General features: G+C 47.2%; 1 protein-coding gene across 4 annotated transcripts in view; it reads left to right on the top strand.

Annotated features, from left to right (window-relative positions):
* MAP3K14 (mitogen-activated protein kinase kinase kinase 14) overlaps window positions 1–20,897 on the top strand; it is a 43,115-nt gene that overhangs the window by 8,967 nt on the left and 13,251 nt on the right. For 2 of the 4 annotated variants that reach the window (XM_081270309.1, XM_081270310.1), the window contains exons 2-6: window positions 14,044–14,319; window positions 15,416–15,485; window positions 17,032–17,230; window positions 17,333–17,947; window positions 19,137–19,274. In XM_081270309.1, coding sequence (XP_081126435.1) covers window positions 14,064–14,319; window positions 15,416–15,485; window positions 17,032–17,230; window positions 17,333–17,947; window positions 19,137–19,274 — 1,278 coding nt within the window. In that variant the 5' untranslated portion in view covers window positions 14,044–14,063. Of the gene's footprint in view, window positions 1–14,043; window positions 14,320–15,415; window positions 15,486–15,761; window positions 15,910–17,031; window positions 17,231–17,332; window positions 17,948–19,136; window positions 19,275–20,897 lie in introns of those variants that run through there. The other 2 variants (XM_081270312.1, XM_081270311.1) reach the window with 2 other exon arrangements.

The following is a 20,897-nucleotide window of genomic DNA, read 5'->3' as shown; positions in this document are numbered from 1 at the left end:
ACAGCAGTTAGATATTTGGAAACTGGTCATTGTTGAATGGTATATACTGCAGCCCCTACTGTATGCATGAGAATATTTAGTTACACAAAATATTCTAAAAAATTCCTTGCTGTTTTTTTTGGGGGAGGGGAGTGGGGCAGGGGTTGGAAGGGACTGGGGATGGAACCCAGGAGCACTTAACCACTGAGCCACATCTCCAGCCCTTTATTTATATATATATATAATTTTTTTTTTTTTTTTGAGACAGGGTCTCACTAGGTTGCTGAGGCTGTCTTTGAACTTGCGATCTTCCTGCCTTAGCACCCTGACCCTCTGGAATTACAGGTATACACCACTGTGCCAGGCTCTGCTGCTTATTGTATAAAGTGAAGTACATGTGAGGTTGGTTTTTGTACTCACTACCATTTCCCTCCTTGTTCTCCCACATTCCAATTGCAAATTGACCTCTGTGAAGCAATGATACTTTCTGGCACATGATTTCTTTTTGTTTTAGGCTGTCCCTGTGCATGGGATTTTAGCATTAAATTGAAAATGCCATTGTAATGCTATTCTTTTAAAGTTTATCAAATGTCCTGTATCAGGGGCCTAGAGACAAAGTATTGACCATATTTATGACAATGGTAGTTGATACTGAAGGCTTTGTTATAAAAGAATAATAATATAGACAAGAAGATTGGAAGCCAGGAACAGTAATACACACCTATAATCCCAAACTGAGGCAGGAGGATCACAAATTCGAGACCAGCCTGGGCAAGACTCTATCTCAAAATTTTAAAAGAACTGGGGATGTAGCTTAGTTGGTAGAGATGTTTAATCATTCTAGAGTTAATCACTCTATAAGGAATAATGTCTGCCTAGCATATATGAGGCCCTGGGTTCAATCCTCCCAGTACTGGGGTTGGGTGGGGTGGCCTGGAAGCAGCAGAATTATAAAATGAATGGCAGATTTGAACTTTGTCATAGAGTTGGTCCTTGGGATGGGCCCTGCGCTGGTCTAAAGAACACGGGCTTGCCTTAGAGTCTTTGCTCCCAATTTCTTTCTCCAGAACATTAAACTGGCTGAGTTCATGCTTCCTAATTAAGATGCTTCCTCCTGGGTCAGTCCCTGGGTTTCTCACCAACAAATCTTTGGCTTATGACAGCTTCTGCATTTGGGTCCCAATTTTAAAGTTTAGATCATTTGAAAGGGGATTCAGTGTCATGGCTATGAGTACGGGTTTTGATGTAAAGTCCCCTGTGTAAATCTTGCCCTTGCTATTTCCCTGCAGTGTTGCCTTGGGCAAATTACTTCATTGACTGAGTCTGTTTCTTCCTCCATAAAGGGCTTTCTCAGATTTGTGAGGATTGATACATAGCAAGCACTAATAGTTGTCACTAGTCGGGAGCTGTGGCGCACACCTGTAATCCTAGCAGCTAGTAATCCTAGCAGCTCCGGAGGCTGAGATAGGAGGATCGTAATTTCAAAGCCAGCCTCAGCAAGGCAAGGCACTAAGCAACTCAGTGAGACCCTGTCTCTAAAGAAATAAATACAAAATAGGGCTGGGGATGTGGCTCAGTGGCCCAGTGCCCAAGTTCAATCCCCAGTACCTCCCCCACAAAAAATAGTTGCCATTATTAATTTGTATTATTATTGACAACCAGCATGTTGGTAGTGGAGACAGGCCAGATGGGGTCTACTGAATGTTCTTCAGAGACATCCTCAGGGGTTGGTTGCTGACTGCTGTGCCCTTCTGCTCTCAGGATTCTCCTCCTCCTCCTCCTCCAACAGTGTGTAATAGACTTTCTGCTACTAGGGCTGCTGGCTAGAAACTGGGAGTGGGGGTGGATTTCAGCTCTGCATAGGCAAGGACTTGCAAATAACTTGCACTTCAAACATGGAAAGGACTGCTCATCTTAACAGCTTCCATCTCACTTTAGGAACATTATGCTGGTGCCAGGCACTGTATTGTGTAAATTAAACATTGTTTCGTATAGTTAATCATTCTGTAAAATCCTGTTAGGTAGGTTTGAGGATGCCTATTTTACAGATGAGACAAATTCTCAGATTAAATAAACTGTGCCCTGGTGGTCACACACCAGAATGTTGAGGAACTATGATTGAAAGTTGGCTTTTGCAACTCCAAGGCCACCCTGTTATATAGCCAGATAGCCGTCCCTCAGCATTGGTAAGAGATATGTTGGAACAGATTACCTCTAAAGGCCCTTCTGATCCTACGATCATTTTGGAAGTCCTTTATTTATTTATCCCTCTACCCAGTTTGCCCCCAACCCCAAATACCTTGAGGGCAAGGATCATCTTTCCAGTAATAACCAGTGTGTTTGGGAACCACTGTCTGATGCTGCCTACTTGCCCAATCCATAAAAATAGGAGAAAACAGTCTGCTAACAAAAGACTCACCCAGAAATTCCAGCCCCCAGGATTTACCACTTACAGTTACTCATATAAATATACAAAAATGTGATAAGGGTGGGCCTTTTTGAAGTATAAGTGAAAAATATGGCTCAGTGGCAGAGCACTTGTCTAGCATGAACAAGGTTTTGTGTTTGATCCCCAATACCACAAAAAAAGAAAGAAAGAAAGTGAAAATTTAATTAGTAACAAAGTCTATCCATAGAAGAATAGGTGGAGAAATGATGATATATCTGTAGCAGGAATCGCAGGAGCCATTTTTTTTAAGTGAAATATTAATTGGGAGACTGAGACTGGAGGATCATAAGTCTAAGACCAGCCCAGGCCTCAAAATAAAAAGGGGTTGGGGATGTAGTTCAGTGGAAGAGCACTTGTCTAGTTTGTACAAAGCCTTAGATTCCATCCCCATTACTACAAAAAATGAGACAGATCTTTATGTACTGAAATGCAAATTAAGTGAAGGTAGTAATTTATATAATATCAGGGATTACATTCTCTTCTTTATCTAAAATATAGTGCCATCCTGTATGTTTTTTTAACTTTTACTTTTTTATATATATCTTTATTTTATTTTTATGTGGTGCTGAGAATCGAACCCAGTGACTCACGCATGCTAGGCGAGCACATTACCACTTGAGCCATATCCCCAGCCCCTGTATGTTTATATATGTATAGCAATGGAACTAGAAGGATTTACACAAAGCTTAAATATTTCTTATGTTTCAGGGAAGAGGGAATTCTTCAGGGATTTTTGTTAGGTTTAGTTTTTTATTGTTGTTTTGATTTATAGAGCATTTATGTATTGCTTAAAATTTTAAAACGAACAAGTATTTTGTATTTTAAAAAAGTAAATATTGCATTTATTTATTTATTTATTTATTTATTTATTTATTTATTTTGGTACTGGGGATTGAACTCAGGGGCGCTTGGCCACTAAGCCACATCCCCAGCCCTATTTTGTACTTAATTTAGAGACAGGGTCTCACTGAGTTGATTAGCACCTCCCTGTTGATGAGACTGGCTTTGAACTCCTGATCCTCCTGCCTCAGCTTCCTGAGCCTCTAGAATTACAGGCGTGAGCTACAGTGCCCAGAAAGATTTTGTTTTATTTTATTTTTTAAGAAAAGGAGGGTTTGAGATCATATGTAAGCAAGGTAGGGGAGACTAGCCAAAAAGCTTGCCCCTGGGGCTGGGATTGTGGCTCAGCGGTAGAGCGCTCGCCTAGCACCGGCAGGACCCGGGTTCCATCCTCAGCACCACATAAAAATAAAGGCATTGTGGGGCTGGGGATGTGGCTCAAGCGGTAGCGCGCTCGCCTGGCATGCGTGCGGCCCGGGTTCGATCCTCAGCACCACATACAAACAAAGATGTTGTGTCCGCCGAGAACTAAAAAATAAATATTAAAAATTCTCTCTCTCTCTCTCTCTCTCTCTCTCTCTCTCTCTCTCTCCCTCCTCTCTCTCTCTCCTCTCTCACTCTCTCAAAAAAAAAATTAAAAATAAAATAAAATAAAGGCATTGTGTTGTGTCCATCTACACCTAAAAAGTAAATATTAAGGAAAAAAAAAAAAGCTTGCCCCTGGGATAAGCCTAGGCCAGCCCTCCAATCCCAGCCCTTCATGCCAGCAGCAGAGGAAGGACCAGTGGTTTTCTCTGTGGTCCAGTTCTTCTATATTTGCCACTCTTTGGGGCCATTCATCCCAAGAGTATCCCTGACATTCCGCATGAGCAAGGCCTGTAACCACTGCATACGTTCATCATTGGATGATGACAGATAACAGCAAGGCAGTGGCCATCAATTTGAGGGCAGCTGATGGAGCTGTCTCCGAGCACCTTCCTTCTTGAGTCACAACTGATAAAACTCACAGCCCCCAGGGGAACAAGAAAGAGAGTGAAATGAAAACCAAAACCATCTCCAGCCTGTTGTTTAGTAACCCAGCTGCCAGAGTTCAGTGACCACCTCAAAGGTAAGGTTTCATGTGCGCCTGCGCGTGCATGGGGGGGAGGGCAGCTCACCCCGAATTTATCAAGCCCCCTCACAAAAATGACCTCGTCTCTTAAGTCCTTATCCCATACGAGGAGATCCATTTTTAGTTGTAGCTTGTTTTCATTATAAAAGTAATACAGAGAACATCTGTGGAGGGATATACAAGAAACTAAGGGGGATCCCCTCAGTGGAATGCGGGAAGGGTGGGAGGGACTTATGCTTCATGTTATATTTTTTCTGTATTTTTTTAACCACTTGAAAACATCTATTAAAAAAATGAAAACTGAGAAGACTAACACATACTTACTGGAAAAATTTAAAAACTATAAAAAATATTAAAACATCCATAAACCTACCACCAAAAGAGAACCATTGCTCTATGTCTGGGCTGGGTATCTATTTTTTATGAATGTTAATATACTATATAGACTTGGGGGGCATACTTTAGATATAATTCTGTGTCCTTTTTCTGTTAACATGGTATCCCATAGGCATTTCTTCATATTATTAATAATTATTTATAAACATTTTAATGGATAGGCAGTGATTTCGTTAATAATTACCTTTTGTTTCAGTTTTTTACTATTATAAAAATACTCTATAAACTCTTTGATTATGCATCTTTCTCTGTATTTCTATTTGTTACATACCTAGATGCAATTCTGACTTGTACACACACAAAAAGTAGCTGTCATCTCTTGGTATATCCCCTGATATCTTTCAGCTGCATTATTTTGAATAGTGAAAAGGGGTGTGTGATTAAGGGCCAGGGTGAGGGTGAGGAGAGAGGTGCTATTAGCAGTCAAAAAAGGGGGCCAAGCTGTTGGGAGGGGCTTCCTGGAGGTGGAAGGCCTGAGCTTGCCTGTGAAGAACAAGTAGGAAGTGCCAGGGGTCTCCATGAGACCCACAGAGTTGAGTAGTTAGGGGATTGGGGAGAGGTTAGACTAACCAGAGTAAAAGTTTCCCATGTTTCGGAAACAGTGGTCAGATAGATTGTAGACCACAGACTTGGGACTGGTCCCACAATCAGTGCCAACTGATTTGAGCTTGAAGTTGTCTGAAGGACATGTTTTGGGATGAGCTCAGGAGGGTGTGGATGGGCGGAGATCAGGGAGAAGCTGGAAGTGGGTGAGACCTGTGCTGGTAGAACAGATGTGAGGTGATTGCTTTGGGCATCTGAGGGGGCTTTGTATACAGAAGCAGTGTTTCTGTACACTTGGGCCTGCTGATCCCAGACATGCGGTGAGAATTGGAGGACAGTCATAAATTGTATTTACCCTGTAGTTTGGCCTGTGGAATTGGCAGTAAGACCATTTTTTTTGTGGGCATGTCAGGTTTTGGCTTTGTTTTTATTTTTTATTTTTTTCATAATTGATCAGGAAGACTTTAATGATTGATGAACTGTCATATTTCATATTCTCTGTAATGGGAAATGCATATGCAGAAATTGCTCTCCTGGGAAGCAGACTTCAACCTGGCCTAGGAGCAGGTTCCAGATGCTCCTCCAGCTGAGTTTCACTGAGAGTGCCCAACCCCGGGGATGCCCCTACCTCCTTTCTAGTGATCACTTGCCCACTCTGTCTCCACCTGTGAGAAAAAATCAAGCAGGCCTTCCAGAGTGCTGTAGCTTATAATGGCATTGTGCCAGCTTGGCATGAGGGTTCTGCATCACAGGCCACATTTTCTTGTGATGCCCAGCATCCCCCATCTCCCTGTGAGGTCCCCCATCTGCAGCTCTGCCCCCAAGAGTATAGAGTAGTGCAGAATTTTAGCCCCCTCATTTTTCTGAGAATAAAGCGCTGACCATATATGAGGACCAAGTGCACTTGCATGGCCTGGTACCTCATCTTCACCTGCAGTGTCATCTCCTGTGACTGTGTGGCTTAAGTTTACTCACCCACAGCTTCAAGGCATTTGTGATCCCTACTCACACTCACCTCTGGGCCTTAGCTTGCTGTGCCTTCTACCTGGAACACCCTCTCTTTTTCTTGGGCAATTCTTGACTTTCCCAGTCAAGGCTGGGTGTCCCCCTTGTGCCTGCTGCATGTCTCTGATCCCATGCTCCTATATGGTATATACCTCCCCAGTGCCCTCCAGCACCCAGCACACCCAGGGCTTTCCCCAGGCCGGTTGTGCTCTAGGACCCTAGAGTGCTCTGAAGTTGAACAGGACACGCTGATTGATAAGACCTTTCCACCAAAAACCTTACCCACCCTGCCTCCAGCCATGGACTCTGAGGCTCTTTGTTGGGTATCTACTAGTGATTGTTAGGTCTTTGTGTCATAAGTATTCTGTCCAGTGTGAATATTACATGTTTTTTGGTTAGTTTGGCCTAGCATCTCTCCTCCCATCCCTCTGTTTTCAAACTCTTCTCTATAATTTTGTGTTGATTCTTTTAGTCAGCATCTAACTATACCCTTTAAAATTCTGTTTTTTGGGTTTCTTTGGCTTGGGGTTTGGTTTTTTTGTTTTTGTTTTTTATTTTTGTTTTTTGTTTTTGTGCCGGTGAGGCTGGCTTTGAACTTGAAATCCTCCTGCCCCAGCCTCCCAAGCCACTGGGATTACAGGTATGCACCATCACTCCCACCTAATATGTAAACATTTTCATATATAAATTTTCCAAAAAGCCAAGGATCTTATTACCTTTTATCCACTGAACAACCCACTCTACCCTTTTTCCTTATTCTTGTCTAGATTTTAATGTTTAAACTAATTTTTTATTCTCAGTTGTTAATTAAATTGGCCAACATGAATTGCATCAGTTCTCATGCCTACCATTGTTTCTGGCATCAAATTTCTTTTCTCTGGTTTACTTTTATTTTTTTCCAAAGAACATCCTTAAATGTTCTTTCAGTAAAGGCAGCCCCATGTTACTGGGAATTCTTGGGTTTTTTACATGTATATTGTGTGTGGATTTTATTATTTTTAATAAAGTTAAAAATCATAACACCTCAGGAACATACTGATGCAATTCAACTAGAAGTCTGACCTGTTCATTGCTGATTCAACCTTTACTGATGAGACCGTTCTTTCTTAGTTCTTGTGTTTTCTGTCTACAGGGCTGAGAAATTACTACCAACAGTGGATGGGAAGATCCTATGGGTAATAATATTCACATAGCTAATAATACTGCTCAGTTCTTAGATGTTCCAGATACCATAGTCAACAAGCTTTTATTCTAGAGAAGAACTCGCCATCCTTGGTTCCTGGGGAATAGGCCAAGAGTGTCCTGGTTGAAACGTTAACTCCCTACTAGGTGCTTTAATTGTGTAAATTGAGCCTTCATTTGTTCTGGCATGTAACTTACCTCTCTGAGCCTTAGTGTTTTTCATCTTTAAAATGGGAACAATAACACCAACCTTGCAGAGTTGCTGTGAGGTGCATCAGTAATGCAGATAAAGCACCCAGCACAGCGCACAGCAATGGAAGTGTTTGAGAGTTGTGGCATTTAGGAGATACTTGATCACTTGCTGAGTGAACGCAGGAGGCTACCATAAAGGCTTCACCAAGGAGATAGGTCTGAAAAAATATCTGAGATTTGCGCATATACATAGGAAGAGGCAAGAAGGTATTCTCTGTGAGAGGAATAGGGACAAGGAAAGGAATTAGGGACTTAACTGCCATGGCTGCCCAGCTATTCAAAGAATCAGTTCGGCTGGAAAGAGGCCAGGCAGGGGCTCAGGGAAGGCAGGCAGGACAGAAAAGGGGGCCAGGGCTGGGCCTGTGTGGAGACTTCGGGTCCTTCTAGTCAGACTGGCTCACTTGGCCCTGGCACTGGCCCTTGTTCCCCCTTCCTGCACAGCCCCTCGTTTTTGATGGCAGGAGCTTGCCCAGCGTGGCCTGATGGCCAGGCAAGCTGAAGACTGAAAAGAGGAAGCATCAGGATGACACTGGTTTTCAACCAATATCTTATTGAGGAAGTTGAGTCATTCCACTTCTGCTATTACCCTCTCTGGGCATTCAAAGAAGGGCAGGGTTTTATTTCCAGATGAAATAGGCGTGAGAAGGATTTGCTCTGGACCCTCCGTGGGCATTTTGAGATGGCCCTGTAGGGCAGATATTTGCATTTCTTTTTCATATATGGAGAACCAGGGATCCAAGTATGGGTGCCATAGCCATAAGTCCCCTGCAGACACCTTGGTTACAGGCTGCCAAAACAGAGGAGTCACACTAGCCAGGTGATAACACTTAGCAGCCTGGTAAAGGGGAAGGGAATGAACATTTATTTAGCATTGTCTATTGGCTGGGCCAATTGGTTGGCATTTCATGTATTGTAATCTCTCTGAACCCTTGAAACAACTCTGAAGAGGCTGAGAGAAGTCGGGGGCGGGGGGGGGGGGGGGTGCTGCTCAAGGTTAATGCGCAGGCTCAGGAGGAAGCAGCTAGGTCCCGCCTCCTTATTCCATAGCTGCAGAACTTTCCTGCCACACCACTCTAGGCCATACCTTCACATCTAAAAGTGAGATTGGTAATGGTAGGTGCTTAGTAAATATTGACCATTGTTGTTCTGGATTGGAGTCATCCAGGCCACAAATTATTCTGACAAATCTGTTATGTTCTCAGAACTAGAAGGAACCTCAGAAGATTTCCAAGGCCAGTGATTCTCAAACTCTTTTCTTCAAGACCTGGATTCTTCAGGGGTACTTGGTGGTTGGAGGAAGTGGAGCAGGTAGAAGTCTTGCCCACCTCCCTGAACCAGAGCCACTATTTCTAACATAAGACACATGCCAGTTGCTTGCTTTATATATAGATTGAGGTGGGATTTCATTCCACAAAAATGGCCATACTGCACTTTTTAAAAAAAAAGTTGCCAAGGCTAGATAACCCCATAACTTCTGGTTCCCAGTTTGGCATTTTCATTGTACTGTGCACTTACTAAAAGAGGGAACTGAAATATGATTCATTTTAGAAAGGTTATCTTCTATAAAGAGCAACAGTTAGGACATTATTTTTGTATCTTCTAGTTAATCAAAAACTCATTTAGCCTAAACTTCATTCCTGTCCCAGAATCCTAAGAAAGAAATTTTGCTGTCAGAGAAAGCTTTGCTGTCACAACCTCAGATCAGCATGACCTTGGAACTTTCTGCAGTGATGGAAATGTCTTCCATCTGCACCGTCTAGTGTGGGAGCTACTCTAACAGACTGATTTTTAAATTTTTCTTGATTTTAATTAAATACAGCTACGTGTTGCCAGGCACTACCATTTTGGACAGTGCAGCCTTAGAGTATAGAGCAGGGGCCAAATGGCAATCCCTGGCCCCTTGATATCAGAATCAGCCAGAGAACTTGCCGAAAGTACAGATTCTGGGCCTAATGCCCAGTGACTCTGATTCAGCAGGTCTGGGATGAGTGCGTTTTAAGAACTCATTTGGTTATTCTATTTGCACTCAGATTGGAAACTTGCATTATGTGAGCTCTTGGAATGAAAGAGGAGAGCCAGAATCAGCCATCAAGTCCTGGCCCTGAGCTTCTAGGGAGACTGGAGCAACCTCCCGGGGAATGGCAGACCCTTGGCAAATGTGTTGAATGCCATGGGCCTATTCCCTGGAAAAAATGCAAATTGCATTTCATTTCTGGGACTCACAGACATCATTGAACTCAAACTAAGAGCTCCTCTTACAGATATGGCCCAGGGTAAATCTGGTACCACCCCAGACATTCCTGCCTCCAGACTTCTGCTGGGGTTATCAAAATATTGCAGAAGGAAATTAGGCAGTGTACATGCATCAGGCCTGAAAGAATGCTGAATGAATACTGCTCCTTTCCTTTCTTCCTTTGTTTTGGGGGCTTGTGGGTGTGGCTATTGCCACTGCTCTGCCATTTTTTTTTTTTTTGGTTGTGGGGAGTACTGGGGATTGAACTCAGAGGCACTCGACCACTGAGCCACATCCCCAGCCCTATTTTGTATTTTATTTAGAGGCAGTTGCTTAGCACCTCAGTTTTGCTGAGTCTGGCTTCAAACTCATGATGCTCCTGCCTCAGCCTTCCAGGACGCTGGGATTACAGGTGTGTGCCACTGCACCCAGCTTGCCCTTTTTTTTGGGGGGGGGGGCGGTACCGGGGAATGAACTCAGGGGCACTCAACCACTGAGCCACATCCCCAGCCCTGTTTCATATTTTATTTAGAGACGGGGTCTCACTAAGTTGCTTAGCACCTTGCCATTGCTGAGGCTGACTTTGAACTTGAGATCCTCCTGACTCAGCCTCCTAAGCCGCTGTGATTACAATCATGTGCCACACGTTCTGCTGCCCTTTGCTTTTAATGGGATACTGAGAGCAGGGGCTGAAGAGCTGAAGATGGGGATGCAGCTGGGAGAGCGCAGTGGAGCAGGATCGTGACTTGCCCTAAAGACCAAGGTGAGGTATAGGGGCTCCCACTTAGTCCTCACTCCCCACATGCTGGAGGAGGAAGAAGGAGCAAAGCTGCAGGGCTGTGAGCTTGGGGAACAAGCCAGTGACCAAAACCCAGGGCTGGGAAGGCCACCTGGCCAGCAGTCCAGGGGTGAATAGAGAACCCTGAGTTTTGTGGACCAGACCATAGAGAAGCTGGGAGGGAGGGAACGAGTCCTGTAGACGTGTATGTGCAGAAGAGCTGCCATCGGGCCAAAGCTTCCAGAGAACAGCCTCTTGAACTTGGAGGCTGTCTGTGAGGGTCTGAGTCATGGTCATGTGGCATGGGAAAGCCAGCCACAGGAGCAACTTTGCCGCTCCCAGGCCATGATTTTGTGCCCCTGGGAGGTGAGTGACAGCCTATTCTCCCTGTGCCCTTCACAGGTCCTGATACTATCTGCTGGGTCAGCTTCTCAATAGCCTCCCTTGTCTCTCTGCCCGCCAGGCTGAGTGAGTCATCAGGACGTGCACAGGAGGCTCTGAGCTTGGCAGCTCGACCTCGGCCTCAACTTCTCCCCAGAGAGAGAGGGCCTGGCTTGCGCATGGAGGGAGGATCAAGGCTCCTGGCCTGCTGCCCAGCCGGCCGTCAAGATTTATGTGTGGTTCCTGGGACTAAGGGAGTGCCCCACAGCCTCTCTGGAGGAGCTTCAGCTCAGGATGAACTTTCCAGAACACAGGCTATCTGAACCTGAACACACCTAGGCCTCTGAACAGCTAGGCACCCACTCGGCCTCATTTTCCTCTTTCAACAGTTTTGCTATCTTCATTCTTGGTGCTCAGGGTCATCCTGTCTCTGAAGGTCAAGGAGAAGCACTCCTGGTTCTTTGATTCCTTTGTTCAGCCAACAGCAGTTGTCTCCTTAGTACCCGCTGTGCTATGTGCTGAGGATGCCACTGTGTGTAGGGGCCCTCCTCCCCTCTGCAATCCCCTGACTAAAGTGATCACATGAGTGCCCCCCTCCTTGTGTTTGCCCATAACCCAAGAGACCTGGGGAATAGGCACAAAATCTAAAGGGCCTAGGGTCTGGGATCTAGTTGGTGAGCTGGGTAACCTCAGGTAAGTCTCTATGTAATGAAGACACAGATTCTGTAATTGAAAACGAGGAGATCAAGTAGCATTGACCTCCCTGTAACTGTAAGCACACCTCTACTACTGTTCGGTTTGGAGGTTTTTTAGTTTGTTCTTTTTTCCCCCCTTTTAAACTTTTTTGTAGCTGTAGATGGACAGCATGTCTTTATTTTAATTTGTTTATTTTTATATGGTGCTAAGGGTCGAACCCAATGCCTCACACCTGCTCTGCAAGCTACAGCCCCGCCCCTTTTAGTTTGTTCTTATGATCACACTTTCCCTGGTAAAGAGGCTGAGAAAGATAAGATCTATTCCACACCTTAGATCAGTTCTTCTCTGGAGGAGGGGGGCTTGGGGCAGTGCATAGGGCGATGAAAGAAATGGTTACAAAAATTAGCCTTCCCTGGGGGCCTTTCGCCAGTTTGAAAGCCAGAACATCCTTAGACCTTTTAAGATGGCCAGTCATGGTGAGGTTGCCCATCTGGCCTGCTCAGCACCTGGCCTCAGGAAGCAGGCATCTCTGCTGGAAGCTGGAGCTGCTTTGAGTTGAGAGCCAGGCAGCCCTTGAAGGCTGATATCCAAGGAACAAGTTAACAGCTCAACCAACCCCGTCCCACCTCCCAGTCCCACTTCCCAGTCCAGTGCTATCTTACATAGCAATCGGTGGGAAAAGATAAGTGAGGCAGATTCCTCGAAGCCTGGCCTGGTGTTCTTCAGCTTCCCGCAATCTTGTTACAACCTTTGGGCCTGATGGAGCAGAAGGCTAGAGAGTTAGTTTTCTCTACCTGTGGCTTGCCTTTCTTCCTCAAGAACAAACAAAGGCATTTACCTGATTTAATGGCATTATAGCAGAGAAGACTACACCTGTTAGTGACAGCTTTAAGACTGACCTGTGATGGGAAGGCAATTATTAAAAACCTGTCTGCATTTGGTTCCTTCTTAGGCTTTATCTAAAGCAAGACACACCCCAGCAGGGCCCTGCCTTTAAAAAGTCCCTGTCTTTAAAGGGTTTCCAAATGCTAACAATCTCAGACTGCCCCGTCCCCTTTCATGATAATTGTGGTCTCTGTGCTGTTTATATGGATGGTCAGCAGCATGGGGCTGCTCTCCCCTGCAGCTTCCTTGGGAAGGCTCAGGGCTGGTGAAGAGGATCCCGAGACAGATAGATTCCCCATGCTTTGACCTCAGATTTCTAGAAGTATTGGTTGGTGTTGAGTTTCCAATATAAATGCCACTACTAACACTGCCTAAAAGAAAAATGATATCTAGAAATTTTCAACGAGTGAGTCTGAACAGTAGAGGGAAAAGCATGTCAGTCCCTTTTGGAGAACACACTCATATGCATCTTGGGAAAGGAGCCACATGCTGAGCACCATTGCAGGTTGAGTATTAGATTTTGTAAGATATACATACACATATATATTGTATATATGTATGTATTATATATGAATATATTTTTATACATTCATGTTCTGTGTATCAACATTTTGATCAATATTGGATCAGATAATATAACAATGGAATATTAAATAATGTTGTCTAGTGACTCATAGCCATTATAGTGGTGTATGTACATTCTATGCGGTTCACACAATGGTTAAGCTACCTAAGGATGTGTTTCTCAGGACATATTCCCATCATTAAGCGATGCAAGGCTATGCATATATCTACCTCTTGTGAGGGAATAACATAGTACCTTGATTTTTTCCACTTTTTTTTTCTGGAGAAAAGGCACTGTGGGCTGCATAGACATGTCCTCTGTGAAGGCAAGGCTTCTGTGGGGACGAAGAAGTGATGGTTTGGAGGTTGGGAATCACTGCCTGTCCTGGGAAAAGAGTTTGCCAAACAACAGACCATTCCGTTATTGTAAAGGGCAAGAAGCATCCAGGCCTGATGTTTATATTGTTGCTGTCCCAGGAAGAACAGGCTGGAATCCTCCCTGTTGGCCTGGCGCAGGAGTAATTTATGTCGCAGGGTACCTGTGGGGTCAGGATCACACACTTGGAACATGTGTAGATGAGGAAGGTTGACTCCTTGGCCACTTGCGATGTTTGAAGGTTGTGTATATGGCATGAAGAAGCAGAGACCATTTGTCCCCTGCGTCTTTCCTGACCCCTGAGCCTGCCTTACACCCACCCCACTAGGTCCTGAGCTTAGGAGTGACCTGCTCTGTGTTTGGTCTCCCTCAGGGTAAGAGTGAGCCTGGGAGATGGCAGTGATGGAAGTGGCCTGCCCAGGCGCCCCTGGCTCAGCCACCGGGCAGCAGAAGGAGCTGGCCAAGGCCAAGGAGAAGACGCAGTCACTGGGAAAGAAGCAGAGCTGCGTCTACAAGCTGGAGGCTGTGGAGAAGAGCCCAGTGTTCTGCGGGAAGTGGGACATCCTGAACGACGTCATTACCAAAGGCACAGCTAAGGAAGGCTCTGAGGGCGGCCCAGCCGCCATCTCCATCATCGCCCAGGCTGAATGTGAGGGCCTGGATTGCAGTGGGCATGGGGCACAGGGGCGGGCTTGCAGGTGGGTGGCTGACCACGAATAAAGGCCAACCTCAAGGCCCCCTTTGAGAGAGCAAGATTGGGTGACCACTTCATAACATTCTCAAAAGACACATTGGGAGTCTAATCCCCAAATCAATATGAACTGGGAATGATAAAAGTGCCCAGATGGAACACTGAGCTGGGGCATAGGCTGTGTCCATCGTTGTAACCAGAGCAGAGGAAGAAAGCCAAGAGGAAAGAGCACTAGGGGTTCCTTGAAGGATCCTCAAGCAGGCCACTAACCTCTGCTGTGATCTTGAGCAGCCCAGGTGTCTGGAGAGGCCCAGACAGGAAAAGCCGGGTTTCCTGGAAAGCCCCACTGGGGCTTCAGGCCCTTCACCACTTTCCATCAGAGTGGCCCCACCCCAGAGAATGAGCACCCTCCTCTCCGGTCTGCTGGACCAGTCTAGGGGCAGTCAGGCACTGCAGGGTGAGGCCAGCGTGGCCCTTTCTGTTTCTAGCCCAGATGCCTTGGGCTGACTAGTAATGGCAGCTACCACAGAGGCACAAACTCCAGGAGGGCTGGGGAGGGCCAGGATCCCCCTCCTACTGTGTCACCTCACCTTCAACCCAGGAGCCAGATGCTGGTGGCGTTTCCCCACATAGACACAGCCTTTGTCTCCCACTGCCTTCTGGTTGGTTTTTGAGGTGAAAGAATATAAATTAGTGAAGACACATATATACATAAACATGAATGTATAATAGCTTATATTTGTTGAGCCACCACCGTGTGCCAAGCACTGTTTGGAGTGTTCGGGTGGCCTGTCTCACTGAAGCTTCACAGTGTAATGACGTGGGCACTGTACAGCCCCCATCTTGTAGATGTCCCCTCTGTTCTTGACCAATAAACTGGAGGGAGGGTGACCACAAGAGAGAGAAGGAGGCTTGTCTGGGAGATGAGCCAGGTGAGCTGGGAGGGGAAGGAGGAGCCCAAGTGGGACTGTCTCTCAAATCTCTCTCCTAAGTGCTGAATTCCTGATCTTTCTCTTCTTTCTGCTAATCTAACTCTTTTTCCTTGACTTAAAAGGTGAAAATAGCCAAGAGTTCAGCCCCACCTTCTCAGAACGAATCTTCATTGCGGGGTCTAAGCAGTACAGGTAAGAAAGCATGCTGGCACAGAAAGAGGACACTGCCAGGTGTCCACCTCCCCGAACGCCTGCCCTGGCTGCTCCCCACCACCCCTGGCTCCCTGCTCAGCACCTGGGCTCAGCCCCTGGCAGCCGCCCAGCTTTCCCAGCCGAGCCACGCTGTCAGCCAAGCAAGCTTTGCAGAAGCTCCCCACAGCTCACAGAGGACTCCTGGCTCCCATCAGCTTGACATTTTATTTTTATTCTCTTCTGAGTCCTGAGGCACCCCTGGTTTCCCATCAATAGGAGGATGCCGGGAACAGCAGTTACTTCCAGCTGGTGTGCAGCCATGAGCACAGGCCCAGAGAGGCCACCCTTACTGTCCTCAGAGAAAACACCTGAGATGGCTTACTCCTGTGTGACACACCAAGTAGGCATAAGGCTTGTGAAAATAGTAAGGGACACAGATTTTTTTTTTTAAGTAATAATTTGAGCCTCTGAATTTTTTTTTTTGTTTGTTTGTTGTTGTTGTTGTTGTTGTTGTTTTAGTTGGCAATAGACCTTTATTGTATTTATTTGTATGTGGTGCTGAGATCAAACCCAGTGCCTCACGCATGCTATGCAAGCTCTACCACTGAGCCACAGCCCTAGCCCAGGTCACAGATTTGAGCCATTTGATGGCCCTGTGGAAGGAAGCCAGGGCCAGGCTCTCTCTGTCCCCAGATTCCCCATTCCCTCAAAGGTGAATTGTGGCAACTGAGAGTTCAACCTAGAAACAGTTCCCTCCTCCCCACCTGGCAGACATTTTATCATCTTAGTGGGAAACTGCTAGTGATGAAAAGGCCAAAGGGACTTGGTTGTTGCTCAGGAACCAAGAAATGCTTGGCTGGGTCAGGCTTGGTGGCGCATCTGTAGTCCCAGCACTCTGGAGGCTAAGATGGGAGGATCCCTTGAACCCAGGTGTTTGAGACTAGCCTGGGCAACATAAAGAAGTCCCAACTCAAAAATTAAAGAAAAAAGAAATGGGGGCTGAGGTCATGGCCCAGCGGTAGAGCACTCATCTAATATGTGTGAGGCACTGGTTCAATCCTCAGCACCACATAAAAATAAATAAATAAACGACCAACTACAACTAAAATATATATATATTAAAAAAAAAAAAAAAGAAAGAAATGTTCAATGCTTGGTCAAATTGCTTACATTGCCTCCGACTACATATGGCCCAGAGAAGGGGGATTCTAATGAACCCACTTCTGTCAGCTGCCTGAGAGAAGCCCACAGGCCTCCAGCCACCTTTGTGAGGACAGTAGACCACATACACAATAATGGTCCCATGAGAGTACATCACCTAGTGACTTTATAGCTGTCTTAGTTCCTGTAAGTACAATCTGTGACATTTGTACAATGAAATCACAGAATACAACATTTCTTGGACTGTCCCCCTTTTGTTAAGTGATGCATGACTGTAATGAGAAAGCTGGGATTTGTGCTCAAGTCTTTCTCACCCTGTTATCTGAACCATTCCATCTTCCTGCTTTCTTGTACTCAAACTGTGGATCTGTCCCTTTTTTGACAGCCATCCTGAGAGTCTTGATCAAATCCCCAACAATGTGGCCCATGCAACCGAGGGCAAAATGGCCCGTGTGTGTTGGAAGGGAAAGCGTCACAGCAAAGCCCGGAAGAAACGGAAGAAGAAGAGCTCGAAGGCAGGAGTGTCCTTGGCCAAACCCTTGCCCAGAACCCCTGAACAGGAGAGCTGCACAGTTCCAGTGCAGGTGAGGCCCACAGCCCCCGCCCAGGCCCCAGCTCACGAGGCCTTCAGAATGGAGCCTGTGCCCTGATCCTGGCCCTGTGTCCTAACACCTATTTCCCCCCAGGAGGACGAGTCTCCACTAGGTGCCCTGTATGTCAGAAATGCCCCCCAGTTCACCAAGCCTCTGAAGGAACCAGGCCTTGACCACCTCAGCTTTAAGAAACTCGGAGAGGATCTACGGCCAGTGCTGCCTCGACCGGAACTCCACAAACTCATCAGCCCCTTGCAATGTCTAAACCACGTGTGGAAACTCCACCACCCGCAGGACATGGGCCCCCTGCCCCATTCCGCTCACCCCTTTCCCTACAGCAGATTGCCCCATCCTTTCCCGTTCCACCCTCTCCAGCCCTGGAAACCCCACCCACTGGAATCCTTCTTCCTGGGCAAACTAGCCTGTGTAGATGACCAGAAGCCTCTTCCCGGCCCACACCTAAGCAAACTGACCTGCATAGACAGTCAGAAACCCCTGCCTGGCCCACACCTGGAGCCCAGCTTCCCGACTCAGAGTTCCCGTGAGAAGTTCGTGGAAGAGTACCTGGTGCATGCTCTCCAAGGCAGCGTGAGCTCAGGCCAGGCCCACAGCTTGGCCAGCCTGGCCAAAACATGGTCAGCCGGGGGCTCCAGGGCCCAGAGGCCCAGCCCTGAAACCGAGGACAATGAAGGCGTACTGCTTACTGAGGTAACTACTCCCTTTGAGTCCTTTATGCATACCTTCACCCTAACTCCCAGGCCAAGAGCCACAGCTGGGGTCAGGTGGTGCCTGCTGTGGGAACAGAGCAGACCTTAGGGGATGGTTCTCTCCCTGTCAGAGTCACTCATGCCCATGGTAACAAAGCAATTAGTAGCAAAGTACTTGGGGATTATGTTAGTCAGCTCCCCATTACTGTGACAAAATGCCTGAAATAATCGGTTTGAAAGGAAGAATGGTTTATTTTGCCTCATAGTCTCAGAGGTTTCAGTCCATGGTCACTTGATCCTGTTGCTTTGGTGGTTCAGCAGGAGTGCCTGGCGAGGAGGCCTGTTCACCTCCTGGTGGCCAGGAAGCAAAGAGAGAGACTGGAAGGAATCCCAGTATCCCCTTCAAGGACACCTTCCCCCAAATGACCTAACTTCCTCCCATTAGGTCCCACCTCTTGAAGGTTCCACAATCTCCCAATAGTTTGGCGATCAAGCCTCCAACACATGGGTTTTGAAGGGACATGTAAGATCCAAACCATAGCAGTCATATTTCTTTCAACCTGCAGCCTCACTTTCCACAGCCTTTCTAGCTGTTTCTATTTTTTGTTCTTATTATCCACCTCATTAATATTGAACTGTACGGATTGTATGAATGATACACATACTGGAAAATAGGAATAACCTGATAGGAAAGATGGGGACTTTGCCATCACCATTACCCTTTCTTTTCTTTTTCCTCTAGTTCTTTCCCCAAATACCTTCAGACTGTAAATGATTGATCTTAACGTTACTTTGGGGGGTTTTATTCCATTTACTTCACATGATCCCTTTAGCCCTGCCCTTTTTCATTGTTCCTCTCTTTCTTCTTCCTTCTGGCTCCTGAGTTACATAGTCAAGGTTGTTGCAATTCTATGTCTGTCCCTCCATCACAAGCCCGAGAGGTCTTCCTCACAAGAACCTCCTGGCCCCAGGCAGCTGGTGCACTTACCTTTGCCTTCTCCTTGTTTCTTTAAGCCCCATTGCTTCCTGTTCTGTGGTCCCCCTCAGAGCCTGCCTTGACCAAGCCGTGTCTTTGGAGGCACCAGCAGCCCTGGCAATGGCCCACAGCTGGAGAGCCTTCCCCACTGTAGCCCCTTGTCCCTCTGCTGTCCTGACCACTGAAACTGGCCTCTCTCTCCTGCTAACTCTAGAAGCTCAAGCCAGTGGATTATGAGTACCGAGAAGAAGCCCACTGGGCCACGCGCCAGCCCCGCCTAGGCAGAGGCTCCTTCGGAGAGGTCCACAGAATGAAGGACAAGCAGACAGGCTTCCAGTGTGCTGTCAAAAAGGTATGCCAAAAAGGTACATCAGGGTTCTGGGGGCTACAGGGGAGCCAGGCAAGGGCTGTTGCCATCCACATTCTGTCTTTCAAGGACAGCCACAGGGTTGCCGTGGCTCTGACTTGATAACAACCTGGCCATCGCTAGCTGCCCTCGGTCAGCTGGAACTGGAAGGGAGCAATGTGTCACATGGCCTGGGCTGGTCACTGCCCTCGGTATGCATGTCTGTGAGAGGCAATGTGAGAGCACATAGCTTCAAGGTCTGAGTACAGCCAGGGCCACTGCTGACACCAGGGCCTGTAGGGGCAAGTCCAAACCTGGAAGGTGGTCGGATCCTCATGAAATCCATGCTGAGCTAAAACCAGCAGGCCACCCGGTGGGGCTACTGTACACTTGGACCAGAAGGTAATTAGAACAGTAGCCTCCACTTGTCAGGTGTCCCCTGGAAGGTGGCAGACACAGGGAGTTACACACGGGTCTGCTCCAGGTTCAAGCCATGCCACCTGCTGGCCAGGTGCAGCACAGATGGCCATCACAGGGGAACACGACTCAGCAAGAGATGGAGGAGCTGGCTTAGTGCAGCAGAATTGGGGTTCAGACCCAGGCTTGTCTGACCCCAGTGTGGCTCTGTGCCCCTGTTCAGGAAGAGAGGAAGGAGGGAAGACTTATGGTCCTAGGGTCTTGATTAGCAGCAGAAGGCAGAGTCGCCTCTCCTACCCCTCATCTCCCCAGTGACTTGCCCAGCTGGGCCTAAAGCCCAGGCCCAGGTGACAATCAGCAGCAGCTGCAGATCCACAGACACAGAGGGTGTTGGCCCTACTCCCCACAGCACTGTTCTCCCTCCCAACTTGGAGCTCCCCTCAATCGGAAACCACCTTGTTCGCAGCCCAAACTCCAAACCCCAGGGTGAACCATTTTCTTGGCCCATGGGGCAAGGTGAAATAGGCTCAGAGATGGATTGGTTTCAAGTGGCTTATGTCAAAGACTCTGATCCCCAAAAGGAAAAGGATCAAGGTGCCAGACCCAACAGGCCCCACACACTCAGGTCCTGTGCAGAGTGAACCCCGCCACTCCTGTCCTGGCTGCCTGTAACTTCAAGGGCTGAGGCTCTAGCTGGACGGTGAATGACCCTGGGCCAGGCTGTTGAGTGTGATCCTCAGGGTGGTGGGATGAGCGAGGGATCAGTCTGTCCATTTTACCCCAGACTTCACATACACCGTGTCAGATAAGCAAGCACCTCCCTCCCCATCCACCACTGGCAGAAGCACATGCTGAGCTCTTGCCAGCACGGATCGTCTTCCACTTGGATGCCAGGGCCACGTGCCTGACCTCCTCAGCTGCAGTTCCCTTCCCCAGGCCACCGGAGAAGGCTCAGCTGTCCCTCCTGAGAGGCTGTGGGAGGAGGGTGAGAGAGTGTGAAGTGTCCTAGAGACAAGCATCCAGTGCTGGGAGCTTAGTCACTGGGTTCTCAGCTGTTCCTCTGCTGAGGTCCTCAGAGTCCCAGGCAACAGGGTAAACAACCCTGATGAGGTGGAAGAGGACAGTACTCCATTTCTCATCCCCTGTGCCCAGGCAGTGGGGAATGATCCAAGCATAAGACCCGGACTTCCAGCACCAGAGGTGGCCACGCTG

Source organism: Spermophilus citellus (genome assembly GCF_964194105.1).
Source record: "Spermophilus citellus genome assembly, chromosome: 17".
Classification (NCBI taxonomy): domain Eukaryota; kingdom Metazoa; phylum Chordata; class Mammalia; order Rodentia; family Sciuridae; genus Spermophilus; species Spermophilus citellus.
This window is presented reverse-complemented; position numbering and strand designations above follow the sequence as displayed.